At 36.4% G+C, this 21,158-nt stretch overlaps 1 protein-coding gene across 2 annotated transcripts in view; it reads left to right on the plus strand.

Moving 5' to 3' along the window:
* LOC110160621 (astrotactin-2) overlaps window positions 1-21,158 on the plus strand; it is a 213,133-nt gene that overhangs the window by 145,128 nt on the left and 46,847 nt on the right. For both annotated transcript variants that reach the window (XM_055153913.1, XM_055153914.1), the window contains 3 exons: window positions 18,680-18,804; window positions 19,921-20,025; window positions 20,814-20,993. In XM_055153913.1, coding sequence (XP_055009888.1) covers window positions 18,680-18,804; window positions 19,921-20,025; window positions 20,814-20,993 — 410 coding nt within the window. The remainder of the gene's footprint in view (window positions 1-18,679; window positions 18,805-19,920; window positions 20,026-20,813; window positions 20,994-21,158) is intronic.

Raw genomic sequence — 21,158 nt, forward strand, 5'->3', positions numbered from 1 at the left:
CCTAGCTGTTACCAATGCTGTATAATTATCTTAGTGTTAAAGTACATTTTATTATCCTTGTAGGAAACTTTGTCCTTTGCATTTGACTCCTTCAGTCTGTACTGTGTTGTTCTGGGACAACCTGTCAGGAACAGTGGGTGCTGCAGTGCAGTGCCAGGGGACCCATCTCCAGATCTTGAACAAAGCTTGGTTAGAGCCACTGTAGCTGTTGGATTTAACCTGTGCATGTTTTGGGAAACCCACCTAGACACTTGGAGACAGAACTGTGACAGCAGGATGACATTCACAAAAATCAATTTTCTGTGCCATAGATTTGTCTGTGCATGTGATTTCTGAGCAGATTTGAGCTGCTGTAATTCAATCAGCCAGTCTAATAGGAAATAGTTTAGATGTGGTTAGTTTGTTTGTTGTTTTCTTCTATAGTCTTCTGTAGTCCTGTGCTGACATTTGTTTTACTGTACACTTTTCAACACACTTCTCTTGAGTAACTGTTTACACCTCTCTGCCAACACCTCCTGTCAACAGTAGTTTTGGTTGCCTTTTATCTATCTGTTCTTGTGGGACACATTGAAATGCACTGGTTCTCAGTCACTGTGCTGCAGTGAGGTTTTGTGCTGCTGTGTGGTGTGTATGTATTCTTTACATGTTGGAATATGGGAGTGAGCAGAATGAAAAGGGAGCCCAGGGAGCGTGGCAGTTGAGCAGGGATTGAGACTTATCCCATAGCTGTCCCTGTTAAACTGTCAGACCTGGTGTTCCCTGATAAGTGCTGCACTGTACAGAAATGCATCAGTAATCGCACACTGTTAGAGGAGCCTATCTACACACAAATAGAGGATGTGTGTAATAAAAGTAACATGCTATGAAATGATAACAGGCTGGCACCATGGCCGCTCTTGTGCTCACTGATGTTCGCAAAGTGGCTTTTAATATCATGAACTAGTGTCACATGGCAGAATGAGACTACAGGACTCTGTTCTTCATGAGGTGTTTTTTGAGAATGGTCTTGATGTATATCAGACCTAATATAAGATAGCATGATAATATTCAATTATTAATTAAATTGTTTTTGAAAATATCTAATTTAATTTAGTTTTATTTATGAGCCTTTTTCCAGTATCAATATTTGTTCAAATGTCTATTTTTATATTCATTTGAACTTATTTTGTCTAACTCTATATTCACACAGGTAGTAGGTGAGGTAGTTCCATTTATAAAGGACTTGTATTTCGTGTGTTGCAATGTGGCATTGTGTATTTGCTATAAGAATGATTCTTTGTTTAAATTTTGATTAAACAGAGCTCAGCATTTCTCCCAACTGTATAAGCCTATTGAACGATTCATCCAAAAAGGTATTTTACAGTTATGCTGCATTGAGCCGCACCATGTCCAGGTTATTGTTATTGCTTTGAGTGGAATTTTCCACAGTATGACAGATTAACATTAAGTCAAGTCAGATCACCTTAAGTAATAATGCAAGCATTGATTTTTAAATAGATGAATAAATGCAAAATAGATATATTTAATGGTGGCGCCAGTGGCAGACCTATTTGAAAAGTTACATAATGCACCGATAAAATTGTTAAATCCAAAATTAAATCATGTTTGACCACAATGGCTAGCATTTAAAATCTTTGGTGTCATTTTGCTTTTGTTGTAATAAAGACAATTAAATCTCTTCACTATCTCAGTGTAAAATGGCAGAGCCTACAGCCTGTTGACACTATAGAGTTACACCTTGTCAGTCTAAATCTTCAGTTCCTCTCCATACATTTAAATGCAGTTGAGGCATATTTGAGGTTGTTAAATGTAGTCTGTCAGACAGAGTTGATCCATGCGCTTGGGGGACACAGAGAACATTGATGCTGCAGACTCCAGCCGTTCACCCTGGTTACATCAAAGTGAGGCCCGGAGAGAGATTTCCACACAGGCCAGGCTCTGCAGGCTTTACTGGCAGCAGGTTTAAACTAGTCAAACAACCGGCTAGCCCCAAGACATAATAGACAACAAAAGATGATCCTCAAAGAAGGCTGTCTGGCAGAACTCATTATCAAGAGACAGTTACCTTTTTATATTCTAACTGGCAAGTCTATTCTCCTGTCTTATTTTACAAAATCATTGTTATGTTTTTTTATATATATATATATATATATATATATATATATATATATATATATAGATAGATATAGATATAGATATATATATATATATTACATTTTTTAAATGTTTCATGAAACTAAATCATGCTACATGATAGGGCTGCAATCAGTCATCAACTAATCATCATAATAACTGTAATTGTAATTGTAAAATGTCTGGACTATGAAAACACATGCCAAAAGACCTTTTATAAAAGAGACAGCATCATTATTAAATCAAAATGTCAAGAAAAAAATTCATCAACAATGCACTCTATTTGTAAATATTGTCTTTATAGAAGCCTCAGTCAATATATTTTAACCAATAATAAATAATTATTTGAATAAACGACTACTAAAATAATGTTAGTTGCAAGCCCCTACTGACTTTGTGAAATTCAAGAATCAAAACAATAATGCCTCTAGCATTATGAGGTATGTCTGCGAGACACTGATATTAAACCACAATTGGGCTTATGATCTTTATTGATGGACCTAAAAAAGACGGAGGGACTTTATAGTCCTGAAGTGCAGTCAGCTGTGGTCAATAAATATCTCACTAAAAGGACAGAATCAGCACTGAGTTAAAATTTAACAGCCACTTAGCCACAGCTCTGCTTGCTACATTTGTGCGTTATAAAAGGCCAGTCCCGACTCTTATTTAGCTCTGAAATCAATGTTCCCACTGTGCTGCACTATTCATTTGCTCTGAGAGTTCTGTGAAATACAAAATCTTTCACCTCACTTTTGATTCTATTACCAATATCTAATTTACGCCTGCTTCTGAGGAGCCAACTGATTTCCATGATAATTGTGTGTAAACAGCAGATTGTTGTCGTTATACATGCACTGTTGATTACATGCACATGTCTGGTAGCTAATGACACTTCTTGAGGTGAAAATGTATCACAAATGAAGCACAAACAGCTTTTATACAATCCAGCCAAGTGTGCTGAGCACCACTGATATAAATATATGGAAGTCATGATGATTGGACTTATGAGAATTCCATCAATGTTTCTGTATTATTATTATTATTATTATTATTAATGACTTTTGTCTGTGTAATCCCTCAGTCGTCCAGGTAGGATCTGAGCAGCATCTTTTGCAATTAATTAATTTTCTTTATGCCCACTGATCCTGAATAGATTTTTTTCATGCATTGTTAATTTAAGCTATACCTCTAAATTATTACAGTGTGAGAAACTTGTTTTACACTTTAAATTAAGTGTGTCAAAGTGTGAGAAGGTGTTGTTGTTAATCAGGGGATTTAAAAATAGTTAAAAGTCACAGAATAAAGTAATTAAAAATGTGTGTGTTTTGTCTAAGCAAAGGTGTTATGTATGCTTTGTGATGTGGTGAGGAAGGAAATCTATATATGGAAGAAAAATACTTTAATTCTGATCATGATGTCGTTTATTTTTAAGCGGGGGCATCAACACCATGAACACATTTTGTCCTAAAGTGAATAAATAATGAATAATTTGCTGACCTGGCAGCCCGCATCGCTTATAGGCATAAACACAGCACCATTTCCATGTTTCTTATAATCTGGTGTAATTATGTCCTTGGTGTGCACGCCGAGCGGCTCTGTCCACAAACTTTACACAGGCTTTTCTTCTCTCCTAATGAGTAGCCATGAGACATCACTCCAGACTGCACAGGTGAAGGGTTAAGCTGCTCAAGGTTGATGAGGAAATTCTTAACTCCCTTTCCAGAAATAAATTATCTGACGACTTCTTTATTAGCTCCAAGTAACTTTGCTGTTTACCAAAAATGAGAGGAGAGATGCCTTTGAATATGTTTTCTTTTTCTCAGCTACAGTAAGAAATCACTCCAAGTAGACCCCTCTGAGGAGCTGACAGTAATGGTAGCAGTTCTAATATAAATTTAGTGTAAAGTGCAGTAAAATGGCTCTCGCTGAAACAACAAATGACTGTGAGTCACTGAGTTTTTGTCAGTCAACTATCCACCAAACATGTACTGAGCAGTGGAAATGTTTTCTGGCTATTACATATTTAGAGTTACTGAAATGGGCTACAGTGAAAATATGTTATACTTATTCTGCTTTTTTCTTTTTTTTTTTTTTCATATTTTTCATTTCATTCCATTTCTAGATTCTCATAGAAGACCTGTACTCAATTCTTATCCCATGTGTTTGAGCAAAATATTGTATAAGGAGCTCTTGAGGTTAAAATATGTCCTCTTCACATTGTCTACATCTAATCATAAACTGTTTTATTGTCCGATTATCATGAAGTAAGTGTTAGCATGCTAGTTGTTATTAGCTTTAACATCTCCGCTCCGGTCTGTGAGAGTTAAAAGCAGTGAATCAGTAGAATGCTCGGATTGCGAAAAGTAAGAGAAGAATAACTTTGGACCACTGCAAACTATTTCAAACTGGATCTGTTTTTTGCCTTTCATTCTGTTTTTTTTGTAAGAATAACTTTGGATTACTGAAAAATATTTAAAACTGGATCTGTTTCTCACCTTTCATTCTGTTTTTTGTCATCTTTTTTTTCCCCCTTTTGTGTACACTGGGAAGCAATCACAAAAAAATTAAGAGCTGGACATCCACTACTGTTTGATTTTAAGGTTGATCCTCACCCCATCCTACCTCATATTGCTCTTTTTCAGTTGTAATGATGATGATGCCAAAAGTGGAACAGTCTGGGAGATTGCATCAGTTTTTCAAGAGCCCAGGCAGTATGTATGATTCACTGTACTTGCCCAACTGAGCTCCCTGATGTCAGGTAATGTCACCAGGGCTTATGGCTTACTACCTCCTGTTCCACCCAAGACACAGTGAGGCAGCAATAACAGCACAGAGAGAACATTCATATGACAGAAGGTAGGAAAGGGAAGAGGGTGTGTAAAAGAGTGTTCAAAAACACAAGAGAAACTCTGTAAGAATGCATAAAATGAAACTTTTCAGTGGAACACAGCAGGTAGTCGGGTGTTACACTCAACTATAGTTCAATATAAAAAGAGGCCCCAGTATTTATTTTTCTTTCTTTATTTTGTCATTTTTCCTTTTTTTTTTTTTTTTTTGTCCTCAGGAAAATGCAACGAATAACAATACATCATGTAAATAATAGAAGATATTTCCATGATTAGAAAGGAGCAGATATGGAGAAAATCCTGTTAGTCTGCACCTTTATTTACATTTAAATGAAATGATTTGATGGTTTTGCCATTTCCCCATACCCTCACCTGTGTGAAAAAAATCATTTCTAAAGGTTCTATATTACACAAAATGGATTCTTGGGAGTTTTAAGCCATGTTGTAATGGTGTTACCTCATCAAAATGTTTGAATATTCCTTTATTATTAGTCTGTCTACATCCCCAAATCTCAAAAGACTTTCTTCCACATTGTGATGTTCTGTAGTGCAGATTTCAAGTTAACAGCTAATGACTCAAGTGAAGATGTTTGGAGTGTAAAAACACAGTGGAGCACTTCCAGTATTACCATGACATCACAAGGTGGAACCCAGTGTTTTCTGTTAAAGAAGAGAAGGCAAGATTTGTGTGTTAAACATGTGTGAACAAAACAAAACACAACTCCAGATATGCCCATGATGAGGTAACAATATTCACATCGATCTGATCACATCGATCAGAAAATAGAGTGATATGAGACCTTTAATATATATTTGACATTTATAAGACATCCAGATTTTACAGTTTGTATTGTTTAACATATTTTATTTTATTCATTCTTTAAAAAGTTAAATTGTTTCAGATCCTTTTAACTGATTATTCAGTAAATTCCATAGCTTTACCCCTTTAACAGAAATGCACGTTTGTTTAAGAGTGGCCCGTGTCCCTTGATGCTTAAAATTAAATCTTCTCTGACGTGAACACAGATATTTTGTATGTCTTCTGACAAAGCTCTGTTTCTTGCTTTAAACATAACTTTTTTTTCTGTTTTTCTGTATTTATTTTTAAGGTACACTAGGTAACTTTTCTGTTTAGGGTCAGTCACCTTCTTGTCTCCATGGAGATGTCATTACTTTGTCTGGAATGTTCCACAGGGAGACATTAACAGGTTTTCGTACTGATAAATACCTTGAAAAACATGCTTTTTTTACTCCGTACGTGCTCACCTCTCCACAGATCTGACCTGTGACTTGGCCTGGTGGCGCTGCTTGTTTCTCCATTACCTAGTGTATGTCTAAGAATAGATAATATAGAGGAAATGTCTTTGAACAAATGACAACTTGCTTTTTTTCAGTCATCAGGCAGCCGTTACATCTCGATACATTCTCGCCTACTAATTGGCTGTATTGTCATTTCCACATGTAATGACATTTTGATGACATTCAAGATTACCCGGTTTGTGTAATCATAGGTAATGACTACAGCTGAAACAGAAAAACAACTTAATAAGAACATGAACTGGCCAGGAGTGCAGTGTGTGGTTTACGTATATATGCATCTGTAGTTATTCATTACAAATCTATTATCTGCTTCTGTGGGATTTATTTATTAACAGAATATAACGGTCAAGTGTGTTATATGCCTGTAAGAGCAAGTGCAAAACTTTTCTGTAAATATAAAATTATTTTTTCTTCAGTTTTTTTGTAATCTGATCAATCTTTGATTAAATAAAAATAATATGGTTGAGCTTAAAGTAGTAGTAATGTAATGGTAGTTTTCAAGTTAACTGCTACATTTACCTTCAGTTCAATGGAGATTGGGCAATTCCAGGGCTGAAATGATCCAAATGATTGGAATGAAGGTGTACGGAGTTTAAAAATACAGTGGAGCACTTCCGGATTAAAAGAAGAACTCAGCCTAAATGTGCAGGGTTTGTGTGTTAAACATGTGTGAATGAAACAAAACACAACTCCAGGTATGTAATGAAGAAACAACATTAAAACATAGATCAGAAACCTGTAAAAACAGTAACAATAACATGGGCTCTTTAATTAAATAAAAACATAAATAGATATATTAATTAATCGATTGGACTTTAAACCACAAATGAAATGCTAGTCGTCCATCAAAATACTGCACACTCCAAATTCTCATTGACCAAAGACACATTAGACACAAATTTACCAAATCTGAAGACACATTTGCAGACAAAAGGGAGAAGTTGAGAAAGCCTAACCTAGGTCCTGATCCAGAGATGATCCAAATATATTATGAAATAATAAAACATTTGAAGTCTTTCATTGCTTCTCCACTACTACTTTTTAAATAAATTCCATCAATATTGTGAATTGAGTGAATATTGCAAATTACACAAAAGGTCAGGCTCATTTCTGAAAATTGTTCCTTCCCAGAAAAGTACTTCCTGAGTAAAAATGTTTCTATTTAACACAGCATCCAACAAAAGCCAACCACACATTTGTTCCAGTGCCATGTCCGGATAAATAAAAATGGTTGTATCAGAATGCACATTTTGGTGGATACAGTATGATAACAAACAGGTCCACGTGATCAGAAGAGGTGTTTCTGCTGCAGTCCTGTGTTTTCAATAGACTATTGTTATCTGTGCTGTTATCATGGGAAGTGCACTTAAATTCCTGTGTTTTGGCTGAAGAGGCTTGAGAGCGCAGGGAATACTGGATGAATGCCAAGATACATTCAATTTATCAGAGATTGCTGCTTGCTTTCAGTCATTGTCAAACATGCACATTAACAACAAAAAGCAATTCAATCAATGGTTTCAGAATTTGTCCAACAACAACTTAGGCAACTTGATTGATTGTGATTTTTTTTTTTTATTGAATGTTATCGTGAAATGGCTTTCAGTATTTATTTCATCAACATAAACAATACTGACCATAAATAGTTAGAATTTGTTTATGCTCAAAATAAGATATATAAAAAATTCCTCTACTCCAAACCGCATGCTTTTCTGACTATGGACTGTGAACCCCTGGATTAAAAAGACCCAAGCATATCATTGAGGATTAGCAATGACTAAATCTCCATTTTGATTAAAATTAGATTAATTGCGCAGCCCTAGACAGTATAGCTGGAGGATTAACATATTGTGCATATATTAAAAAGCAATTTGAGGATGCCTTTCTGGTCTGGTAATCAAACCTGCTTGTCTCCATAGAAATATTATTGCTTTGCCTGGAGTGTTCCACAGTATGGCATTAAACATGAGCCTATTTTGCATTCTTCAGTCTCACGAGTTTTAGTGCTATGAAAAACCATAAAAAACATGTTTTACTTAGTGTGAGTGGGAGCATTTCTCCACAGATGTGACCTGTAAACTCTGTCTGGTGGCATTACCATCTTATCTCCATGAAGTTTTATGCCATACTGTGGAACCATTGAGGCAAAGCAATAACATAGTGCACCTTTAGATGAACCATTGCAAACCTGTCCTTGAAGTAAATTTAACATTGTTCAGCGAGCTAGCCTGCTTTAATACCTTTAATGTGTTCTTGCCCTAGCATATTTCTCCTACTCCTACTGGAAGTGAAGGGCTCATACATCTCTGAAATGAAAGTATAATTTGTATTGATTGGACATCCTCTTCATTCGTCCTTTTTATGCCTTCACCATTACACATACATACATGCTGACATTTATCTGCATTCATATTACACATTGACCCTTCAGGCTTTGTCTTAGCCATGTGGAACCTCCCAGATCCCTTACGGTAAATCCCACCTTCAAATCAGTGAGCAGCGTGGAACGATTTTGTGTCTTTAATTAGCCCCTAGCTGCTGTTGCTCTGTGACGCTCGCCTGATAGCATCTCTTGCATGTGCAGCAGTGGGAGAATCGATAAAAGACCGGAGGGTGAAAAATGAGAATATGCAGCGTATACAGCATTAGGGGATCCACAGGCACCTCACTGGGTCGGGATAACAATGGGCCTCTAGCACAAAGAAACTTTAGCTGAATCGTATTCTTACTCAAGGCGAAACTCCACTGTCTGGAAATTTGGGGCAGACATAAATCAGTGAATTAGGAGCGTGATGCTTTTACTGTTGATTAATGGAGTCCTGGGTGAACTGCTAGTGGTAGTCCTTGTCATTTGCTCTCTCCTTCCTTTCTTGTCTCAGGCTTTATCAGTTGTCTGAAAATGTGCTTATGTTTATAAATAGGCAGTCGAGTTAAAGTATACATACTAAACATGTCAAAAAATTTATACCCAGACACTTATCAATACTGAAACTTGTATTTAAACTACATTCATTGGAGAAATTAAGTACTGTAAAAATAACTAACATAGGACTTATTTTTACATCTCCTGTATAGACCACATGGTAATATTAAATAAGCAACTTTTTTATTTATTTTGTGTAGACAATTACATCTATTTTTCTGTTCTGTTATGAAAATTGGTTTTGCGCATGAACCCTTTTCCATAATAACCAAAATCTACATTCTGACAAATTTAGCTACAATAATGCAGTATCTTTTGAAGAGTCCATCCAACAAGATTTATTTATTATTCTATTACTATCCATCTACTATATCTTCATAATTCAATGCTAAACCTAAAGATATTTATATTTTATATGGAATTCATAAACATTAGAAGCATATGCAGAACTACACAATTAGTCTGTAAACTCTAACCTTTGGAGTCTGTATGGCTCAGTGAAGTATACTGTATTTAAGAACACACACTTTAAAGATGTACCAAGGCCTTTGCACACAGCTCTTTGTGCTAGTTTGCCTTTGAAGCAACTGTGATTTGGGCTTTTTAATCTGTGGCTGTCAAACCTGAAATACAGAATGGGCTGTTTGTCTCAGCTGTGATCACTCAAGGTGATTCTTTGTTGTGAGCTTTGATTGGCTGTTAAATTGTCTTTTATGTTGAATTGACAAAAGTCAGATGGAGCTGTCCTTGATTTGTGCACCACATAAGAACGTCACCTCTCTTTGTACTCTGCACTGCTCTGTTAGGTGCTCTGATGTCAAGTTGGAATTTACAGTTACTGTTAGCTGTATAGTATAGTATAGACAGTATGTGCTGAGACTATATGGAGAAACTGTGGACAACGTGGTGGTATATAATATAACCTCGACCAAGGCTATATACAACAGCCACTTTATTGTAGTGAAGTTGCATTCAGTGGAGTTCATTTTTCTGAAGAGAACCTCTTGGTAATTGTACTTCTTTGTGGCAACAACATTTTGTCTCTCACTTTTTAGTCCAGTAGCTTTTTTTTTTTTTTTTTTTTTAAAGTTCTGATGTCGCCTTTAACTTGCTGTATACAGTAAAATATGGGATTATTACATTTGTGGGGTTAACATACATGCTATAGACAGTTCTTTAATAAATGATAGAATGATAAAAGAAGTTGTAGGGATCATGTGTATTGCAAACTGGCTCGGCTGTATTGTTTCTCTGCCTAATAAGAATGTGTGTCTCGGCTGGGAGATGCTGCTAACTACACAGTTCATTGAAAAAAAATCTAACTGAAAAAAACCCCAAAAAACTACATTTTGGTATACCATTTGTGGATATCTTGTCTCTAACTTTAAGCAATGAAACCACTGTGATCGATCAATATTGCCCAGCCCTTTATCATCTGTTAATTTAATATATGCATTGTGTGAAAATATAAACTTTACAATAATTAATACAATAATTTAAAATGTTAATGCTTTGCCTGAAATGTTCCACAGTATGTAATTGATCTCTTTATCTTTCATTTATTCAATTATTGGTATGTTTATTGCAAAGAAATACTTGGTTTCAGGAGAGTCACCAACTTATCTTATCTCCATGGTGATTTCTAAATTGTATGCCATTTTGTTGAAAATTCCCAGAAAAACTACAACATCTCCTTGGAGAATAGAAAGTTTCAGACTCTTCGCATAAAAACATATCTTGTACCTATAAAAAGAAAGTTCCAAATTCCCCATTCTGTTGCATTCACACTTGCGAATGTAGTGGTGGTCCTGTTTTTTGTAAGTTATAAATGAGCTGTCCAGACACAGCACAAACGCAAACTAAACAGGTATAATGACTTTAGTGCCGTGCTCTCCATCAGGGACCCCCCCCCCCACCACCACCACCACCACTCCACCCTCCTTGTCACCTCCCTGGCCTAATCCATACTGGCCATGAGAAGTCTCCTGATCTCCCTACACGCTTATTTATCTCCTGCCATCTGATTTCAGCTTTAATAAGAAGTTGTAACTCTGGTGGCACAGTAAACAGCTCTGATTGTTTTATTGTGACATAGATTAGAGGCGTTTCAGATGGTGTTCTCTAATAACATTGTACACTCTCATCTGGGAAATGTTGTGTCCTCGGCTAACACTTTATCACTGTTATGACTCACAATACAGGCCCCACATGCATTAGACTTTGACTCAAATTACACTTATTAAAGCTATTAAGCATATTGTGTTCCTCTGAATGTGCTACACGCACCGCACTGTGAGACTGTGCATTTTGACTATGGCCCCAAAGACACAATTGGCAACACCCCAGTTTTTCTAACTATCCAGGCCAATCCAATCCAACTTTATTTGTATAGCACATTTTAGAAACAAGACAGTTTCCAAAGTGCTTCACATAGCAATGTAAAACATTTTCCTGGAAAAAAAATAAATAAATCATTAGAAATATGTTTCAACTATGAGGAAACTAATAGAATCAATAAAATAATAATAATGATGATGATGATGATGATGATAATAATAATAATAATAATAATAATAATAATAATAATAATAATAATAATAATAATAATAATAATAATAATAATAATAATATATAATGATGATATGATATGATAATATATATGATATGATAATGATGATGATGATGATGATGATGATGATGATGATGATGATGATGATAAAACCAATACATTACTAAAAAAAAGATAAAAAGAATAAATAAATAAATAAAAGACATGGTATTAAAAGCCAGAGAATAAAAGTGGGTCTTAAGATGAGACTTAAAACACTCCACTGTGGGGGCTGTTTGAATGTGGAGGGGCAGAGCATTCCTGAGTTTGGGGCCAGCCACAGAGAAGGCCCTGTCCCCCCTGGTTTTAAGTCTCATTTTAGGCATCACAAGTTTGAGCTTTTCTTCGGACCACAGCGCATGTGCGGGGGTGTAAATCTGGATGAGGTCCGAGATGTATCGAGATGTATTGTGGGGCCAGCTCATTCAAAGCTTTAAAAACAAATAATCAAATCTAAAAATCAATCTAAAATTTACAGGAGGCAAGTGCACCAACGCAAGAACTGGGTTAATGTGATTGCGCTTTTTGCTCCCTGTTAAAAGACGCGCAGCTGAGTTCTGAACTAACTGCAAGCGATTAAGCGTGCTTTGTTGAACTATAATGAAGTATGTTCATAAACTGACCTTATCATATCACCCTTCGATGGAATTTTCTGTTACAATCAACAAGATTGGCCAGACAAAAAAAATTTGTACATCTCAGTTTTACTTAACTGTACTTTTACTTTTCAGTACTGCAGCTATTACAGATCTTTAAAACCACTACTTAAAATATCCATAGCTCAGTGTGAGAGACAGTGCTCATTGAAATTCATTTCACTTCCAAAATTGTTGTGTGAAATGTCAAAGAAAGGCATCTCCAACCTCAGGCCAATCCAGCCAAGTGCCTGTTAAGACACTGTTTAAAGCTAAGGGCAATTATGAATTCATATTTGATATGTACTTGTCATATTATATATATTTTTTTATCCACTTAAATGTAGAAAATGCATTACATCTATATAAAAGTATATGTAAAGATTGTTGAAGCTCAACCTGTTGTCTAACCTTGCTACAAAGATGGATGATTTCTTGGTTTAGTAATTACACAATCTAAAGACAAATGTAAAAGTGCACAACTATTGTGTAAAACAAACCTGACCTTGTTATACCTGATGTCAGATTATGTGTTCAGTTTTTTACCTCCTCAGAGTCTTGAGTAAACACTACACCAACTTTACTCAACAGTAGTTCTGGTGGTCTCAGTCATCCAGCTGAAATTGAGTAAAAAGTTTCATCAAGATATATCTGTATGTATTTTTTATTTTTTCTCTTATCTCGAGAGATTAAGTTGTATCTATAACGCTGCACCACAGCACTTTTTCTGCCTTCTGTTTTTGGCTGAGGCAGAGCAAGAAAAATCTAGACTTGTGAAATCATCTGTATCTGCTCCTGCTTCAACAGCACAATGCTTACTCTCTCCCCCAAACCTTAGTCCTGACATGCTCTCCACTTCCTCTCAAGTTGTTCAGGTATGTCCACATCTCCTAACCTGATTCTTCAGCTGGTTTCACTTTGTAGAAACCGTCTGACCTCGCAGTGTTAGAATTAGTTAGCTCGACGGTAGGCAGGTACTTTTTACCATTTAACCAGTCTAGTATTTGGTAGTCACATATGTAATGCGACGCTAATGGGCTTTTCCCAAATCCCATAGGAAGAAGGGCAATAACGTCTTTCCCCTTGATGAAATTCACCAAACATTCTCTTTGTTCGGGCTTTAAATCCTCGATCTCGGGAATCATTGACAACAATGATTTTATGTCTCATCGCTGATTGGCTTGTGTCCAAACTTGCACTTCTGGGGTTTTTGTGAACTGTTAGTGTATTTTGATTCCTGACTTAGTTGCTTAAGAGAAATGAAATTGAGCGGAGGCACTAGGTGACGCCAGCCTGACTACACATCTCCTCCTCCTGCTCCAGTCCACTAATATCGGCACCCCGTGGCGAATCATTTTGATAAATAATAATCTTAAAGGTGCATTTTGTAACTTTTCCAGTGGAGTGTCTGTCAAATGCTTTACTTAATGGAGATGTTATTGCTTTGTCTGAAATGTTTCACAGTATGGCCATTAAACCTTTCTATCTTCCTGGAGACCAAACTGGACGAAGTTACAGGTCAAATGTATGGAGAGGCGATCCCGCTCAGAGTCAGAATGCTTGTTTTTCTGGGTATTGTTTTAGCTATAAAACCACTTGTAATTGAAATATTGAAAATAGAATATCATTGTTTGTAATTAAAACTATTACAAATTACCTCAAAAGAGATACAAATAGCTGTTTAATCTCATATTGTGGAACATTCCAGGCAGAGCAGTGACAGAAACTAGCAGGTGAAGAACCCCCAACCAAAAAGTTATATAGTGCACTGTGCATGTTTACCACTCTTATGTATTTATTTATTTGTATTGATTGATTTATTTGCTTGCTTGTTTGTTTTTGTTTGTTTTTTTAATGTGTATGTCAATAAAATAGTTCACCAGAACATGCCTGTCCTGGAAAAGAAGTAAGCTTGATGAGACTCAGCCTGGGAAAGAATCTCTATATTCTGCTCCAGTGCACTCTTAGCAGTTACCCAATATTTCCATGAGTCACTGCTGGAGAACTGTAGAAATGTGATTCATCTTGAAGTCAGAACATCTACAATCACATACAGTACAGTATATTAGAGAGGCCAATATTAGTGGGTATTGATGTTAAGTAAATCCCACAGTGGAGTCCATGTAATACAGGGAAGAAGCAGCATCCTGCCCCTCCTCTCTTTGGTAACATGGCCTTTGCTGTGCCCTGGGCACTCTCTCCTACACCCTAGTCCAGAGGTAGTCAGAGCTCTAATCACGTCCTCCCTGACATCAGCCTGGACTCGCCCCTCTCCTTCGCACTTCCCCACACCCCTGACCTTCACTTCTGTGGATACTAGACTACTGCTACATCCACTTGTACACTGCACTGCTACTGCTGCTGTTACTGCTGTTGTTGTTGTGCAATTATAGACACACTCTCAGCGCCCAGTGTTTTGTTGCTTTCTTTAATCCATGTGCAGACTCACTCTCGGCGGGGTCCTTGTTTATTCTTCTGCACATGCCCAACCATGACAAATCGGAAGCACGGACGCCTGTAGTGAGCCCAGTGCAGCATACGCACAGCACTGATGCTCCAGGATAACACTCGCTCCATGTAACACAGGGGCACAGCAGCATCTAGTGGTCAGTAGTGTGTATGCCCCTTTTGTCTATGCAATTACACCATGATAATAAGTCAGAACAAGATCCAAAGTTCTTGAAATAGTTTAAAATTTTAATGCTATATTATTTTCTCTCTTTTCCCAAGGCAAACTTGCTTTAAGTTGTTGAATCTTAGTGAGAGCTAACCACTAGTGGTTATATCGTAGTTGTATTTTAATCAAAGTAAATGAGTATTCATTGGATTTTAGATGCATGAATGACCAAGATACAATAAAGCATATTTTAACAATTGGCTTGCCAATGGCATATCAGTGGCATACAAGTGTTACTAGCTATTTTTCCCAATAACATTATTTTTAGGACATGGCAATTTAAGTTTCTTTATTTGAAATACATTCAACTTTTACAACGGAATTACATGCATCAGATGGTTATTCTTGATGTCTTTAAAGGTACAGGCAAACAAGCGTACCTTCTTGCTGTAAAGAGACTTTTAATCACTCAGTTGCCATACTGCTGTTATGTTTCTTCTCTCTATATGCTGTGAACGAGGCTCTAATCTTGATATGATTTTTATTTTTAATAAACTAAAACCCAAAACCTTAACTGTTACCGTACTTACCTGGCTTGTGTAGTTTTCAGCATATGAAGAAGTGAGGTACTGGCCAAACAATAAAATGCTTGTGTGCTCAGTATTACATTGTATATCACAATTACTGGACTCCTCTGGGGAATCACTTATCCTCTGTTACAGCTTATATCACTTTGTAAATGTGGGTATCTGAATGAGCTCTGCCTTATGTCTCTGAGCAGTTATGTCTGTTGGAATGTGCTGTTACTTTTTTCTTAGATCCTCTGTCATTATCTGTATTGCTAGATATCTCTGGGGCATATTTGGAAATTACAACCATAAATCTAACACAATAATATTAATACATTTCCCAACAGCCACTTTATGATGTACTTTGAATTAATGGTAGCTAATCTCAGTGGTGGGTGTCGCTAAGTTGCTGTTTGGACCGTTTCTCAGGTTGTAGATAATGAGGTGTGTTGTCATTGTGGTTAAGGTATAATTAGTATGGAATGATGAGATAATGAGAGCTGATATGTGCCAAGAATTTCACACAGCTCTAATAATTGGTTTAACAGATTGAATAAATAAGTACTGTGCTCTGACGTGTACATCCTTAGACAAAAAGACACAGAAAAACAGAAAATTTAGTTTTTAATAATGCACATGGACACATTTAAAAATGATGGCAACATGATAACACACACACACACACATATATATATATATATATAGTAGTCAGCTGAAAACTATCAACTGTGTTCCAAATGTGCTCCTATAACTGCTAGCCCTGTGAGCTTCATTTGACTGGAGCCGAGCTGAGCTGTGTGTGACATCACACTCTCTTTGTCCACTTCTTTTTACAGTCTATGATTATAAGAGGCAGTTGTAGCTTTTGGCAAATATAATAATTGAAAAGTAAACAGTAAGCAAATTCATTCAAGTCAGATTCCCATCTCCAAATTCCTGTAATATGGTATCATGTGTGTAGGTGTAGCTCCAAAGAAACATTGTAATAGAGCATAATTCATGGCATGAAAATAAACAATGCCCACTACTCAGAAGTTTGGTGTAGGTTGAGATGTCTGTGATAATGAACTCACATGGCCAGTGAATGAACCATGAGGAGCAAACAATAGGAAACTGTGAGTCCACTTTCACACATGTGTGCCCTATCTGAGCTGTGAGACCCACATCATCATTTTAGTTTAGTTTAGTTTATTCAGCCAACAAAATTGAAATGTGTTGTCTCACACAGATAAATTAAATCAAATATAGACTGAAAACATCATCATTTTGTAACAACACTTATTTTGTATTTAAATTTTTCACCTATGTATTTAATTTGCTTTTCATAAAATAAATAAACACAAAAAGTAATGTCCTCACCCACAACAGCCCTTACACACACACACACACACACACACACACACTCACACACACAAAAATAAATCCAAGTAATAATGCTAAATTAAAGAAAATAAATGAACACATTAATTAAGTTTTCAAAGTGCCATTGTGACCACTGCATAGTTTGTTTAGATTTTTAAAGGTTTTTGCTCTGTTGCTAAATTGGTGTAATTTTATTAGTCCAACTCTATTCCTAAATAATTTGTTAACAATAAGCAATAATTGTTGCTCTGTGAAATATTTTTTATTGGAAAAAGAACAACTGGTGATGTAGTTTTACCAGAATTCTGCACAAATTAATTTACTGTGACACATTTTCTAGCACCAAACATTCAAGCAATGTCACTGAGAACTCACACTCCCTTTGTATTACTCATTACAGCTGAATATCCAATGATTCTATGAGATGTTTCTAATGGCTGCAGCAAACCAGCCTTTAAAGTGTCAAGGACACTCCAGATGTGTCCTGTACAGACCCCTATAGCACCACTATCTACTATGAGCACACTCCTCTGGTTCTACTGCGAGAAGGTGCCGATTTAATTTGACAATCAATATGTTTGCTGTGAGCGTAAGCCACTGTAATCTTCTTTTTACAGTAACTTTCCTCTCCCTCCCTTCTCTCCTCTTCTCTCTCATCTTCTACCCTTAAGTCAGTCGTCCCAGCACAATAACTCCAGGATTCATAGGCAAAAACATGGAGTGAGACAGAGGGTGGATAAGAAATTGATACAAAAAACAAGTTGCATGCATTGCTCCCCTATCCAACAGTGCGTGGTCCTTTGCAGGGAAAATCGCTCCCATAACAGTGGATTAGAGAAAATGGGTTTGCCAGCGCTATTCACTGTGCACCCATAATGCAGTGGGGCAACTCATCTCGCACAACAAATGAAATTCAATTGGCTTGCTCCGGACACTTCAACCAAAATATGGCAAGGTCACAAAACAGAATTTGGAGGTAATTTTGTTGTGACTTGGATAATTTATGACGAATGAGCAGGAAGACTGGGCCACTCTCCTCTTTCGCTTACTTTATTATCCATTAGAGATGGGACAAGAATTGAGAGATTTTGGTTTTATTTTAATTATTTATTTTTAGGCCGGACAAAAAATGAAGTGCTGGTTAGTTATTTTTTGAGAAGCTGTGTTTAAAAATTGTTTTATGAAAGCAAAAATATTTGATAAAATAAATAAACAAATGTAAGGCTGTAGATTTTGTATACATTGTATTGCTGGGTTTCAGATGACTCCACAACATTCTATAGCATAATATTATTTAATACAAATGGGGGGCAGCTAGAATTAATAATGTTAAAATACAGCTTCAGTCAATAATATAAATGATCAGGTTCAATATTTGTGAATCTGTCTTTTGGATATTTCATGACAAAGTACAATGTTATCAATAGCATAAACTGTCTCTTCACCCCATCTGGGAGTATGGCATCATCACAATATAGAATCTGAGACCCAATCTCTGGCTTGTTCCTTCTTCCTTATCCTTATCAACCTGTTTAGTCACTATATGTCATCCTACACCACTAATCCAGTACTAATACACCTATAATAGATCCCAACAATATCAGATGTAACTGTGCAAGTATTTAATCACAATTTTTCATGTACACTCTTTCTGTTAATTGCGTTTCAGAGACAATAACTACATCAAGGACTTCCCCCAGCTCGCAGATGGTCTCATGGTCATCCCTCTGCCAGTGGAGGAGCAGTGTCGAGGGGTGCTGTCCGAGCCCCTGCCCAACCTGCAGCTGCTCACAGGTGGGTGAGGGGAGTGAACCAGCAACTGTGTCCTCAACAACTCATTTATTTTCAATTTCCTGGTGACCTTTTTACACCATGAGCCTTGAAATATTATTATTACGTTTGGAATAGATGTGGGAGATCTATCAAAAAAGTATAATATTGTGGGCACTATTTTGAGACACGAAAAAGAGAATATCATTGTTTATAATTAAAACTATACAAATTACCTCAAAAGAGACACAAATATCTAGTGTAATTTCCCAAACAAAAGTGATATTTCTGCCTTGTTGTGGTTGATTTCATTCTTCATTCACATTTTGAGCCTCCAAATGCATTGTTAAAATACCCAGATAGACCTAGATTTTTGTCTAGCATTAGAGTAGTATTACATTCATACTTGTTTCTTTTATATGTTGCACTGCTGTAAACAGACTAATTTTGTTGGCAAGAGCTTTACTATTTTGTACCCCTGAAATAGATCTTATACAAAAATAACTTAAATGCAGTTGCCATGGTACAAACACAGACAGTATTGTTAGGTCAAAACTATATGACTTCTATAACTTGTACAAGAACAAGCTTCTCCTTCAATCCTTTTATCCTATACTATTTGTGGTGTCCCTTGGGGGCAGAGACACTTCGGGCTTAAAAAGACACCTCCACCTTTGCTCCCTAATCCTTCCATTAGCTAAATTGGTATTTGGTTCACACTGACCCTTGAGATTTTTACATAAATTGGTTCTGTCACTGATATTGTAGAGGTGTTTCTTAGTAGAAAGCATTTTTCAAAGGCACATATTCAAGCTTTTGCTGCAGATTGTTGCATCTTCTCCATTAAACTTCTGAACTGGGGTAAAAGTTGGATAATTGTAGTGCACATGGACTAATCCCAATGCCAACAATCCAGTCAGAGTTCAAGTGGGATATTTTGTACTGCTTCTTTCTATATAAAGCAGCTGCAATGTGGAAGAGCCACAAACTGAAAAAGTTTCTCTATATATTGTTTAAGATAAAAGAGGCATAAGATAGGAGTTTACATTAGAAGTCTCACAAAATAATAGGCCTAAGTCTATTTTGTCTTTCAAAAGGCATTGTCTGATATATATTCTTTTAATTTTCTTCTCTTTGAAGGGGATGCTCAGTTCAGTGAGGCAGCAGGTTATCCGATGGTACAGCATTGGAGAGTACGGAGCAACCTCTACAAAGTCAAACTCAGCTCCATCACCCTATCTTCAGGTATAATATTTATAATTATTCTTGGGACAATGTAGATTTTTAGAACATTTATGATGTTTATTCCTCTGATATAAGTGGGCACACACAAACAAACAATTCAGCAGCAAAAAATGGCTTTGGACATCTTTTCAATTTCTCAAGTGCTGTTGAAATTAGCAGCTACTGGTTACAACATTGGTAGTAATCCACACACGCACAGAGATGTCTAAAAATGAGAAAGTACACATCTGATAATCCCACCTCTGAGTTTAATTTTAAGGATGTTATTGACTGAGGTGATGTGCAGTGCCATTTGATCTCAACACAACAATTTTAATTTTGTTTGGTCATACTTTTTTTTTTCTGTATTTCAGTAAACTTAACACAAACAACATGCTTTTTCATCAGTGCTATAATTGTCTGCAGTGAGTATGCATTAAGACTTCTGAAGCTCCCCACAAGTGATCGTGTGCTCTTGGATAGCTCTGTTTGTTTTTATTTTTTCAGTTGATCATGGTCAAAAGTATGATATTTTGAAATCCTTCTGTTACTAAGAGTCCTATACCATTTGTATCCGCTGTAATAAGAAAAATGTCTGCATGACATAAAGTCATGCCTACTCCATTATAAGATACAATTACTACTGAATAACAATATCATGATTACAGTCAATAAACAAATGTGGTGGTAAGCTTATTGGCTTTTATCTGCAATATTTATGTGTTCAAGGTTTTTGTTTCATCGAATGCTCAGAGATGTTTGTTTTTTTTAATATGGCTAGCTGTATAACCAGAGTTTTATTCGGACAGGTTTTTCTAAGATACTGAAGACGCTATCAGCAGATAGTACACGAGAGGAACTCCTGGCCTTCCTCCAAAAATTTGGCACCCACTATGTGTCTGAAGCTTTGTATGGCTCGGAGCTCAGCTGCAGCATCCACTTTCCCAGCAAGAAGGCCCAGCAGCAGCTCTGGCTGCAGTACCAGAAAGGTGAGCACTGTGTACAGCCCTGTATGGACTGTCATGTGTCATGCAACCTTTTCAGCACACCAGAAGGGGGCAGTGTCAATGGGAGAGAAACTAATGGTAAATGTTCATCTTTATATAGTGTTTTTCATAAAAGAACCATTCACACACACATTGATATACCTATCA

This window comes from Boleophthalmus pectinirostris, unplaced genomic scaffold (assembly GCF_026225935.1).
Source record: "Boleophthalmus pectinirostris isolate CB_2022bp ecotype Guang Dong unplaced genomic scaffold, ASM2622593v1 HiC_scaffold_18, whole genome shotgun sequence".
In the NCBI taxonomy this organism is placed as follows: domain Eukaryota; kingdom Metazoa; phylum Chordata; class Actinopteri; order Gobiiformes; family Gobiidae; genus Boleophthalmus; species Boleophthalmus pectinirostris.